The following is a 13,473-nucleotide window of genomic DNA, read 5'->3' as shown; positions in this document are numbered from 1 at the left end:
GAAGTGAGAGTGCCAGAGAAGACAAGGTTGGAGTTCACAGAGCACAGTTCCGGAGAGGAGAGAGCTGCACGCGAGAGAGAGGTCTGAAGATCCTCCAAGGGTCTCCTTCAGTCTCAGCTGAGCACCGAGCAACACACGTTTAATGTCAGGAAACCACCAGCGGAATGCAACCACTAAGCTGGCTCTCGATGATTCCCACCCCCTTACGGCCACACAGGTGTGTACTGTCCTTCCACTGAGTGTGGGCTGGATTTGATTCTAACAGAATACAGCAGAAGTGACAGGATGTCACTTTTGAGATGAGGTTTTAAAGACTGTGGCTTTCGCCCTTGGGTATACTCTGTGTTACTCTCTCTCTCCAGGGGAAGCAAGCTGCCATGTCAGAAAACAGCCCCAAGATACTCACGAGATGATGGACTAAGGTTTGCAAAACACCATTATGTGACCTTGGAAGTGGGTCCCTCTCAACTGAGTCTTCACATGAGAAACACAGCCCCTGGAAGACAGCTGCAACCTCACAACAGAACTTGAGCCAGAGGCACTTGGCTAAGCCATGCTCAAAATTCTGACCCACAGGAACTGAGAAATAGTAAGTATTGTTTTAAGTCATTAAGTTTGGGATAATTTGCTCTGCAGTAATAGATACTGCAGGGTAGTAATAGTAGCAATACCCAAGGCTGGGGAGAGAAACACCCAAAATGTTTAGAGGGACAAATCCTCAGAGTTCTCAAAAGACCAGAAACAGTGCCTATTCCCAACAGCTAGATTAGAAAGCCTCACCAGTAAAAACGGTTTTGTCTCATAAATGGGGCAAAACTGCTCTGATCCCACCTACCAAAGCCTAAGTGCTAGTTTTTAAAAGATCAAAATGTTTCCAAATAACTTACCTACATCCCAGAACAAATCTCAGAAATATTTACAGGAATTTTAAAATATGCAAGTACCCAAAATTCAGTTTCTGGCATTCTGTGAAAATTTACCAAACATGCAAAGAAGTAGGAAAATATGAACCATATAAACAGAAAAAAGCAAAGAATTGAAACTGACTCAGAAATGATACAGATGGCAGAATTAGTATGTAAGGACATTAAAATAGTTACTATCATTGTATTCCAAAGAGGAAATTTTGTGTACATTAAGCAGAAAAATAGAAAGTATTTTTTGAAAGACCCAAATCAAACTTCTAGATGTGAAAACTGCAAGGTCTGAAATGAAAAAATGTGCTGGATAGGATTAACATCAGATTAAACAATGCAGAAGAAAGACTGTTAAAGTCAAACACATAGCAATAAAAGCTATTTAAAATGACAGAGAGGAAAAAAGACAACAGCAAAATATTAATAGAGCATCAGTAAAACAACTTCAAGCAGCCCAATGTACATACGGTTTGAGTCTCCAAAGTGGAAGAGAAAGAAAGATAGAAAAAAGGGCATTTTTAAAATGATGGTTAAAGATTCCAAATCTGATGAAAAATATAAACCCAAAGATCCAAAAATTAAATGAACCCCAAGCACAGAAACATGATGAAAAATTTTCCAAGGCACAATGTAATCAAACTGCTTAAAACTGATAAAAAGAAAAATTTTAAACTAACCAGAGCAGGGTAGTGGTGATGATTTTACCACTTACATTGAATTGCTACACTGTACACCAGGAACTAACATACTGTTATGGGTCAGTTTTACTTAAAAAATAAACAAAGAAACGAACTTGTAGAAAAAGAGATCAGATTTGTGGTTACCAAAAGTGGAGAAGGAACTGGCGTGAAGGTGGTCAAAAGGTACAAACATCCAGTTATAAGATAAATACTAAGTAACAGAGGTGCAATGTACATGATTAATATAACTAACATCACTATATGTTATATAAGAAAATTGATGAGTCAATCCTAAAAGTTCTTATCACAAAATTTTTTCTTTTTCTTTTATTTTGTATCTATATGAAACAATTAATGTTCACTAAATTTACTGTGGTAATCATTTCATGATGATTTGTAAGTCAAACCATCTTTCTGTTTACCTTAAACTTACATAGTGTTACATGTCAATTGTATTTTGATAAAACTGGAAGAAAAAATAACAGCCTCAGCAAAAAGTCATATTATGTATAAAGGATATAAAAAGTTACGAAAGGAGATTATACAAAGATAAGAATGTTGGCAGACTTCTTACTGAAAACAATGTGAGCCAGAAGACAGACTTTAAGGCAAGTCTTTAAAGTACCAAGCAAAAAAAAAATCTGTAAATCCTGAATTTTGTACCAACAAAAAATTTCTTTATAAAATTAATACAAAATCATTCTTAAACATAGAAAAGCTGGAAGAAATGTTAAAGGAAGCACTTTGGGCAGAAAGAAATGGTACTATGGAAATCTGATCTATACAAAGGCATGAAAAAATCAGGAATGGTACCACATAAAGACAAATAGTTTTGTTCTTATTATTTAAATATGTTTAAAAGATAATTATTTAAAGCAAAAGTAATAACCATGTGTTGTAAGGTTTTTAACATACGTGAAGGTAGAATACATGACAATAGCACATCTGAGAGGGAAGAAACAAAAGTATACTGTTGCAAGGTCCTGATTCTATACGTGAAATGGCATAATATCACTTGAAGGTAGCCTGTGATAAGTTAAAGGTATATACAACAAACTACAAAGCAACCACTAAAATAATGTGACAGAGCTATTAAGCCAACAAAGAAAATGAAATGGAGTCATATAAAATAATCCAAAAGAAGGCAGGAGATAAAAAGAATATACTTAATACTGCTGAACTGTGTGCTTAAAAATAAAGATAGTAAACTTTATGTGTATTTTACCATAGTGAAAAGAAAACTGGGGGAAAAAGTGTGAGATGTAGCTTTTCCTCTGGTGGATTAGCAATGGAAAAGAGAGAAAAAGAACTGACATGAGAAGAGAGCTGAAATTTACTGAGTACCTCCTAGGCACTATGCATACAAGATTTCCCCTCATTCAGTAATAACCTCTGTGATGACGACAGTGAACATCAACTATATACTAACACATCTAGGTAGTGTTCTAAGAGTGTTATATATTCATTTGCTTAATTTTATAACAAGCCTGCATGGTAGAGACCGGAGTCTGCCTTACAGACTCTGAGGGCATCAGTGTGCAGGCACACAGAATCACTTGTCCAGTGTTCACAGCAAGTAAGAGAAGGACCCTGGATTCAAACACAGTTTGGCCCCTAGGCTTATGCTCTTAGCCATAACACACAGTGACAGACTCCAGGACATCAGGCCCCGAGGCCTAAGTACTCACCAAAGTCACCCTGCTAATCAGTGGAACTCACACCCAGCTCTGGCTAGCTCCAGGCTATCTTTTCTCCACCCCTCTCCACCCCTCAACCTGCGGGGAAAGGCTGAAAGGGGCTGCAGGAGTCAGCAGGAGCCTCACCTAGAGGCCGTGTGGACCCGGTTTCCACAGCTGGTAGAAGAAGATTGTCTATCCTGCCAGGCTTTTCTAGCTCTAGGTTTCTAAGATGCTATGGACCAGGCACCAGGAAGCTGCGGGATCAGGCGCCCCCTGCTGGCTGCCGGATGTGGATGTCGGCTTACCCTTCAGGTGGCTGTTTGGAGGTCCGTCTTCTATCAGCCGCAGATGCTCCCAGATCCACTTATGGTAGAAGGGCGAGGTCTCAAGGTCTATCAACCTCAGGACTTCACACATGCCCTGGACACGTAAGGACACAAGCAGAGAGGTCAACCCCAGCTCCAGGCAGGACAGGCTTTGAAGATAAGCTCTTCTTTGTTTTACTTGCTTCATGCAAGTGGTTTGAGGTCCTTTTAAAAAATGAAAATGCTATCTACTCATAATTTAAAAATTCAAATAGTTAAACAGCACAAGAACCAAAAAAAAGAAATCACCATTAAGGATGTTATACATATTTAAAATTTTGATATATATTGTCAACCAACCCTCCAGATAGGTCAGATAAGTTTACACTCTCTCCAACAGTGCATAAGAGAACCCATTGTAATACATCTGTATAGTACACTGACAACTTGGTTTTCACAGCCCTTTTAATCTTTCCTAATCTGAGAGACAGGAAAGATATGTCATTTTTCATATGCATTTCATATCCTTATTAGACCTTAATTTTTTAAAAATTTTGGCCACATCAGACAGCTTGTGGACTTTTAGTTCCCCAACCAGGAATTGAACTCAGGCCCTTGTCAGTGAAAGCATGGAGTCCTAACCACTACAAAATCAGGGAATTCCCAATCTTAATCTTTTTTAGTAGGAAGTCTAAGAGACACATTAGGATTAATAAGAGATCAAACATTTAATAAGCCCTTATTATATTCCAGGCATTGTGTTAGTAGCTTTATTCAACATTCATTCAACAAACATTTTATCCACCAGGAACTGCAGGTACTAGAAAAATACACATGAGCAATTCTCTCTGGGAAGACTCTCATGGGTGTTTAATCACATCTGAATCTGTGGAGAAAACAATTTCACCATGTGTTCCCAAATGATAAACTGTTCAAAATGAGTTGATTACGGGCATTAATTATGTTTGCAATGCTAGCAGAAATCATGTTCTCCAACTTTGCCCAGGCCTCAAGGACACCCAGCCACCCAAAGCTGATTTCTCCCTCTAGTGGCAATAAGAGTAAACTATAGGAATAGGGACAACTGTTCAAACAGCTGGCCAGGTGGGAAATAAAAATGAGGAAAAAGAGCAGTCCCTTTAGAGGTGGCTGGTGCTCGTCAACTCCAGCCAGAAGGGCCACACCAGAATGCATCCTGGCACTGCCTGATCTTCTGAATATCCAAAAGAAGCCAGAAATAAGAATGCTCATGTATCATAGAATCTTCACATTAACAATTGAATCAGGGGTTTTGCTTCTTTTGCCTACTCAGGCTTCTCTAGCTGTGGCTCCAGGGCTCCAGAGCGAGTGCGCTCAGTAGTTGCAGCGCGGGCTTGGTTTCCCTGCAGTGTGTGGGATCTTAGTTCCCCACCTAGGGTTCGAACCCGCATCCCCTATATTGGAAGGCAGATTCCTAACCACTGGACCACCAGGGAAGTCCCGTAAATTGGGTTTTAACAACACTGTAAGGGGCTAGTCAACTCATCTGCTAGTCAAGGGGCCCTCTACCTGCTGTCACTTTGGGACATCTATATTATTTTTCTCAGAATGAAATTCAAGCGTCAGAAATCACCTCTGACGCTTATTTAGAAGCAGATTTCCAGAGTTAATGAAGCAGAATCTCTGGGATGAGGCAGGACTCTGCCTTTTTGAGAAGCACACTAGGAGTTCTTTATGCCTACCAAAATTTAAAAACTCTTCCCCTCGATCAGGGGCCCTCCAGCTTTAGTGCACGTCAGAATCATTTGGAAGCAGATGTCAGTGATGTCAGAACACAGAGTACTGAGCTCTCTCCTCCCAGAGTTTTGGGTTTATTAGCTCTTGGATGGGCCTAAGAATCTGAATTTTTTAGTGAGTTCCCAGGCAATGCTGATGCTGCTGGTCCAGCAACAACACTTCGAGAACCACTGGATTAGATGATGACTGAGTAGAGTGAGCCTGTGCTAAACTAATCTCATCCTCACAGACTATGAAGTAAGAACACAGTCTCATTTTACAGATGAAGAAATGAAGGCTCAACCAGAGTAAGAGCTTTCTGTTAGTCAGGATGTCATTATCATGCTGATTAAAGGAAGTCTTAAATTTATACCCCTCGCCACTCATCGCCCTCATCTTTCCTGGTTATATAGTATCAAAAGAGCTTAGAGTTAACTGGGGGGGGACACATGGCTTTCCTGGCTTTGGAGGCAATCACCCCAAAATTTTAGGAAAGAGGAAGCAGAACTCAGGGAGGAGAAGGAATAGTAAATTACTCAGGTTGGCCTTGCCAGGTGGCGCTAGTAATAAAAAACCTGCCTGCCACTGCAGGAGATATAAGAGAGGTAGGTTTGATCCCTGGGTCAGGAAGATCCGCTGGAGAAGGAAATAGCAACCCACTCCTGTATTCTTGCCTGGAGAATCCCATGGACAGAGGAGCCCGGCGGGCTAGGGCATGGGATTGCACAGAGTCAGACACGACTGGAGCGACTTGGCACACAGGCTGGAATTCAGGGCTCTCCCCTACCAGCTCCTCCTCTAGGCCCTCCCCCACCTCTCCTCACACGACAACAGGATTCTCCAAACTCACCAAACTACGCTCCCCCTCCCACTGGCAAGCACCTCACCCTCATCCTCATCCTCCTCTGGGTCAGATTCTGTGCATTCAATCCCCCTTCAGTGTTGAGCATGTAGAGGCCAGGAGCCAAATACTACGTTTCCCCAGCTCCCCTGCTGCTCAGGCTCTGGATGTGATTTTTTTTTTTTTTTTATTTTTGGCTGTGCTGGGGCTTTGTTGCTGTGTGTGGACTTTCTCTAGCTGTGGTGTGCGGGCTTCTCATTGCAGTGGCTTCTCTTGTTTTGGAGCACAGGCTCTCAGGTGGGTGGGCTTCAGTGGTTGTGGCACATGTGCTTAGTTGCCGTGCGGCATGTGGGGTCTTCCTGGACCAGGGATCGAACCTGTGTCCCCTGCATTGGCAGGCGAATTCCTAACCACTGGACCACCAGGGAATCACCCTGGGTGTGATTTAGCTTCCATCAATCCAATGAACCTGGGCAAGGCGTGGCTATGCAACTGACGGACATCCACTTTGTCAGTGGAGACAGTGGTTGTAGAGGTAGCTTCCTAAACTTGGCAGGGGCAGCAAGTATCAGGGACAGTCCAGTTCTGGATTCTGATTTGAAGCTATATGGGAGTCATTTTCAGTCCAGAGCCTGTTTATTCAGGTCTCCCCTCACTAGTAAATCTGTTAGCCAATTAACATCCTGCTTACAGTAAATCCCTTTCCTGCTTACATTAGCTAGACTTGACTGTTCTCTGGGACTGAACACAGAATCACAACACAAACACACTCCTGGAGATGTTCAAACAACCAGCTCTTAGGTAAAGTGTATGTATGTCTATACATTTTACTGTTATGAAGGGTGCGTTACACACAATTTATAAACAGTATTAAAAGACGCTTACTCCTTGCAAGGAAAGCTATGACCAACCTAGATAGCATATTAAAAAGCAGAGACATTACTTTGCCAACAAAGGTCTGTCTGGTCAAGGCTATGGTTTTTCCAGTGGTCATGTATAGATGTGAGAGTTGGACTGTGAAGAAAGCTGAGCGCCGAAAAATTGATGCTTTTGAACTGTGGTGTTGGAGAAGACTCTTGAGAGTCCCTTGGACTGCAAGGAGATCCAACCAGTCCATCCTAAAGGAGATCAGTCCTGGGTGTTCATTGGAAGGACTGATGCTGAAGCTGAAACTCCAATAATTTGGCCACCTGGTGCGAAGAGTTGACTCATTGGAAAAGACCCTGATGCTGGGAGGGATTGGGGACAGGAGGAGAAGGGGATGACAGAGGATGAGATGGCTGAATGGCATCACCGACTCGATGGGCATGAGTTTGGGTAAACTCCGGGAGTTGGTGATGGACAGGGAGGCCTGGCGTGCTGCGATTCATGGGGTCGCAAAGAGTCGGACACGACTGAGCAACTGAACTGAACTGAACTGAACTGAATATATACCACACTCTTATTGGAAATTCCATATAGCCAATTGATTCTCACAGAACACTTTTGTTGATGTTGGCTGAACTCATATGTCTGTGGCTAGTCTGTAGTCACAATTCAACCATGATTTGAGACAAATTAAGTTACATGCCAAACTACTCTTTTCCCAAAATAATTAATAAGTCTGACTTGTAATCTACTAGTAAACTATTTCCCACCCTCATAAATTATACTCATTACATTGAAACCTCTTTTAGTTTTAATACTATGTATATTGACTTTCCTGGTGGCTCAGTGGTAAAGAACCCACCTGCCAATGCAAGAGATGCAGGTTTGATTCCTGGGTCAGGAAGATGCCCTGGAGAAGGAAATGGCAACCCACTCTAGTATACTGGCCTGGGAAATCCCATGGACAGAGGAGCCCGCTGGGCTACAGTCCAGAGGGTCACAAAAGATTTGGACATGACTTTGAGACTAAACAACACTATGCATATCAGAACTTCACCTCTTCATCAATGATATAACTTTTATGATGAATCTATAATGAGTCTTTCTTAAATACTGGGAAAACATTTCCTTAATTTTGTTCTCTTTACAATGTAACAACTAGAGACCCAGTCCACTGTGGAATTTAATCTCCATTATAAATATTTTCTGAATAGCTTTCTTAAGACAATCAGCAAAGTCATAAATCAAGACCTGACTTAAGAGTGTCTGCCTATTTCCATTGCATTCATACTTCCACTATGGCTGATTTCCAGCTACCAGTGGGAAGTCACTGAACACTGAATTGAGAAGAGATGTGCACAATGGTTTAGATTTCTACCATATGGATATGACAGGCGAAAGTAACCTCAAGCACACAGATAACAGTAAAATGCAATAATGCTCAGGAATGATACATTTTTCAGTATTAATATCCTTGTTTTCAATATATTTAATTGTAATTAAATAAATTCCTGAGACCTTAACAATCAGCTCTCACAGGCCAGGAGGAGCCAGCTCCAGCACACAACCAATCTTGACCCCTGCTTTTGTCTAAGGGCCCTATATTTCAAGGCTCATTCCCCACCTCACCTTCTCCAGGAAGCCCTCCTGAGAGCCTTCAGCCTTTAAAGAATTTCCTATCCTGAATTCTTATAATTTACAGAGTTTGCAATAATTGCTTGGTAATTGGCACTGACAACTTTGTTTGTCTACACACAGAATCTAGTAGAGAATATATATAAGGAGAGAAAACCAGCCTTTTCCATCTTTGTATCCCTCCAGGGCCTGAACAAATGTGTCATGACCTTGGCAAAAACTTGCCAAATGTTTGTGTTGGTTTAACATGTAAACCATAGGTATATGAGAGATACTAAAAGTCCAGGGGCAGAGTTCTGGCTCTGCCACTTACTAGCTGGGTGGCCTTTCCTAAGGCATCTTAGCTTCAGCTTCCTCAACTGTAAACTTGGAATAATAATACCTTCCTGGTAGAGCTCTGGTGAAGATTTATAGTGGAATGGTACTTGATACACAGCTATTCATCAAAACACTGTTTGAAGCAGCAAGTGTTGAGATAACCTAAATATCCATCAATTAGGGAACTGGTTAAATTAAAATACAACCATACAGTAAAATACTATACAATGTTGAGAGAATGAGTAAGTTCTTTAGGTACTGATATGGAACAACCTACAGAAATACTTATAAATGAAACAGCAAAGGGCAGAACAGTCTGTATAGGGTAATGTGACTTATGAAAAAAAAGGAAAAAATATACACATGCATTTGCCTGTGTACACAGACAATGTGTGCAGAACAGAGACAATAAGAAACTGGTGCCAGGGGTGGTCTGTGAGGAGGGATAGTCTGGGGAAGAGAGGGGAAAGGGAGATATCACTCTTGTGAGTGTTTCTAATTTTGAACCATGTGAAGTACTACCTATTCCAAGGTAAACCAAAACAAGATTAATGATGCTAGTAGAACTCCTAGCACAGGTGTGAAGAGCCCCTCCCCCCCAAAATGGTGGTTTTGATGATGAGGATGTTGGTTGTGATAATGAGCTACTTAGAGGTTTGAGCAGAGTCAACAGCTAACAGAAAGGTGGATTCAAGTCAATCCCAAGCCCCAGCTTCTGGGAAAAGGAGCCTTGGGGTCAGACAGACCTGGGTTCAACCCTGCCTCTGCCCCTGATCAACTGCGTGAACTTGAACAAGCCACTTAGCACCATCCCTTTTGTGTCTATAAAACAGGAATGATGACAATAGCAACATCCTTTGGTTACACAGTAAACACACAATATATTTTAAATTTTCTTTTCATTATCAACCAACAGAGAAGTTGGCAAAGGACATAAAGCAATTCGCAAAATACAAAATTTAGATAGTAAACAAATAGGATTAATCTCACTAGTAATCAGAAAAACTATGTAAGTTAAATTCTCAAAGAGGACCTTTGCTCCATCAGAGCTTTGGTCCCCGTGTCTTTCTTTCTTTCTTTTCTCTCTCTCTCTATTTCTGGCTAATTCCTTGGAGTGCGGAGGCCCGCTGAGCTCACTTTCTTGCCCAGGCTTCTAAGACCCTCTGGAGAAGGCACACTGCGCCTTCACCCACTCGAGAGGGCGCCTGGTGCCCACGTGCAGCAGCGCGAGCCCTGAGAACAGGACTCTATTGGCTTTCCGTGTGAACCAGGGGATGTCAGCCTCTTTCTCTCTCTTACTGTCTGGACCACCAGGTTCCGGTCCATTAAAGAACCAAAAAGTGGCGCCCAGAAACAGGGGCTCTGGTACACGAGGCTTCGGACGGAGTGATCCCCAGGGCCTATTGAGGCCGGCTTTCTCCCTTTTCGAGAGAGCGGGGGGCAGGTGGCGCTGAAAATTTCAAGCTTCTAAACATGGCTTTTCTGTCTGGTGACCAGCCCCCACCTAGGAGCCATCCAGGAGTCCACCCAGAGTCGCCTCATGAGAACAAAGGACACTCCTACCACTCAGGAAAAGTGATGTGAAGAGCCGACTCATTGGAAAACACCCTGATGCTGGGAAAGATTAAAGGCAGGAGGAGAAGGGGACAACAGAGAACGAGATGGTTGGATGGCATCACTGACTCAATAGACATGAGTTTGAGCAGGCTCTGGGAGATGGTGAAGGACAGAGAAGCCTGGCATGCTGCAGTTCATGGGGTTGCACAGAGTCGGACATGACTCAATGACTGAACAGCAAAGGAAAGGTGTTACCTTGGGAGAGGCAAGGAAAATAAGTGATTGGGGTAAACTTTGTTATTGGTTTTTTGCGTTTTTTAATAAAGAGGAGGAAATTTAAAAAAAATTCTCAAAGGTAGTAACCGTACCTATTAAATTATTGCAAAAGACAAAATTTATATAGTAAACAGGATTAATCTCGCTAATAATCTAAAAGAATATATATAAGTTAAATCCTCAAAGAGGTAGCAATTGTCACCTATTAGATTAAAAAAACCTTTGAAAGAGTGAATGGCAGAGGTTGTTGTCACTGGCAAAGCTGTATGTTGCTGGGAGCTAGAGAAAGTGGAGCCCTCCTTCTGGAAAGCAATTTGCTCTGAGAGTAAAAAAAATGGTGATTCTAAGAAATATCACGTTTGAAAATCTATTCTGAGGTGATGAGCTCATTTTCCCTCTTCCTGGAAAGTTTTATAATATGGTCATTATCACTTTTACAATTTTAAGATTGTAATTTTTAAAAGTGATCTGTAATCCTTAAAATTCAATTGCCAAATGCATAACTTAAATATGTATCTGTAAATAAACACATATATGAGCTCAAGGAAAGAGAACCCTCCCCCGACACTTGCCTTCTTTCTAATGGAACAGCTCTGTATCTTTACGATCACAGAAACCCTCTGAGGGTGGGAGGCCAAAGTGTGTGTCCTTTGCTGTTTTAAACTCAGACCTGTATACGCGCTTAGTCCATCAGGGTCCTCTGTCCAAGGAATTTTCCAAGCAACTAGGATGTGGGTGCTCAGAAAAGGATGTGTTGGGACTTTCCTGGTGGTCCAATGGTTAGGACCTCCCCTTCCAGTGAGGGGTGGGGCTCAATCCCTGCTCAGGGAACAAAGATCCCACATGTCTCATGGCCAAACATTAAAAAAGAAAAGAAACAATACTGTAACAAATTCAATAAAGACTTTTAAAAAATTGTCCAGGTAAAAAAATAAAACTTAAAAAAAAAGAAAAGGACATGTTGCAAACCAGGGCTCCACCCCGTCACCTGGCCACAGGACATCAAATTAGCCATGCTCTCCTTAGCTTCACCACCCCCACCCCAGACCTCTCACCTCACAGACAAACATGATGGAGGACGATTCTATAAAGTCCTTTGAGATCAGCTGCCCATAGGAGAACTTCTCTACCTTCCCCAGGACTACGAGCTTCCAGAGCGTCTCATCAGACCACGAGTGAAACAGGTCCATCTTCCTGAGGGGAAAAGCCTGTGAGACTTCCTCACTGTCCATCATGGCAGAGGCCTAGTGATTCCCGAAAAGGGAGTATGTGTTCCTGCTCTGGCAAAGGCCTGAGGTGGATGATTTCGTACCTGTCCTGCTCACTAGCCTCGCCTGCAGCCGGTCTCCTGTCACTTGTCCTGTGCTCCCCTGCCCTCTTCTTCTCAAGGCCCTGCCCTCCAACTGCTCCCCTCACTGTGTCTCAGATGCACCTGAGGTATTGGGGCTTTGCTTGTCTCACTTTCGATCCTCCCTCCAGAAGCTTCTCCCAGCTGAATCCCCCACTAAACTGGCTACCACTAAACTGCTCCCATTTTAAGGAACACCAAAGAGTTCCTCACTTCAGCTGTCCTATCCCCCAGCCCAGCAGTCTAGGCCCTACCTCTGGTTTGGGCAACTCATTCCAACCCCTGTCTCCCTCCTCCAGTCTACTGACTTCTGCTCCTCAGCCCTGGGCCAGGGGATGGGGGAGGTCAGGACCCTCTTCTTTGGGCCTGTTGGTGCCCTATGGTGGAAGGCTCACCCCGCAATGACCACCCCTTCTCTGACCTCAAACCTAGTATACCATCAATCACAGGCTTGCCTTCCTTCATATGTGGCCCCACCAGACTGCATTAATAAGCATAGCTCTTTTCTCAGCTCCAGATTATGAGCTCAGAACTCGGCTGACTTCAGGCCTCAAGCTGGGGGTGGGGGCAATGAGCTCCATCAGGGCATCAAAGGGGAACAGGGTCAGCACCGTGTCCAAGGAGGAGAAGGGTCTGGAGGCAAGGAGGAAAGCGGGGCCACCAGACCCTCCTGGGCCAAGACTGGGCCACACATTTCCCATGAACATGGCACTGGATTCTTACAATGACCTCAGAGAAAGGAATCCTGATCCCCACTTTCCAAGGCAGGAGACGAAAGCCCAGGGAAGTGAAGTGACCTATTGAGGGTCCTGTGGTGAATAAACCTAAGAGCTGCGATTAGAACATGGCCCTATTTTTCTTCTACTGTATGAAAATATGAACTGCCCCTCCATTCAGGCCTGACTCCGCCCTTGAAGGGCTGCAGCCCCTTCATGGGGGTGGCTCTCTTAGCTCCAGCCCACAGAGGCCAGAGCCCTCTGCTCATCACACTTCTCTCTGCCCCTGCATCCCTACAACCTGTATTCTCGGTGCCAGCATGGATGCTGCAATTGATTTTCACTCTTTTCCTCAAGGTGAGGACTAAAGATAACTGGATGAGTACCTGTCTCTGCCTGGCACTGTGACAAGACAGAAGACGATGGTGAGAAAGGCAGGTCTGTCCTTGCCACCGAGCTGCTTGCTTACTGTCTGATGGCACAAAAATTACAGCTTGGATGAGGCTTTAAGGAAACAGAGTGTGACAGAAGCTCTGAGGGGGCACCCACTCTATTCTGGGGTGCAGGGAGGTGACCTTG

At 43.2% G+C, this 13,473-nt stretch overlaps 1 protein-coding gene across 2 annotated transcripts in view; it reads right to left on the bottom strand.

Annotated features, from left to right (window-relative positions):
- CNBD2 (cyclic nucleotide binding domain containing 2) overlaps positions 1-13,473 on the bottom strand; it is a 64,346-nt gene that overhangs the window by 17,984 nt on the left and 32,889 nt on the right. For both annotated transcript variants that reach the window (XM_070472580.1, XM_020894078.2), the window contains 2 exons: positions 11,886-12,024; positions 3,582-3,696 (listed from right to left, as the gene is read on the bottom strand). In XM_070472580.1, the coding sequence (XP_070328681.1) occupies positions 3,582-3,696; positions 11,886-12,024 (254 nt within the window). The remainder of the gene's footprint in view (positions 1-3,581; positions 3,697-11,885; positions 12,025-13,473) is intronic.

Source organism: Odocoileus virginianus, chromosome 9, assembly GCF_023699985.2.
Source record: "Odocoileus virginianus isolate 20LAN1187 ecotype Illinois chromosome 9, Ovbor_1.2, whole genome shotgun sequence".
NCBI classification, from domain to species: domain Eukaryota; kingdom Metazoa; phylum Chordata; class Mammalia; order Artiodactyla; family Cervidae; genus Odocoileus; species Odocoileus virginianus.
This window is presented reverse-complemented; position numbering and strand designations above follow the sequence as displayed.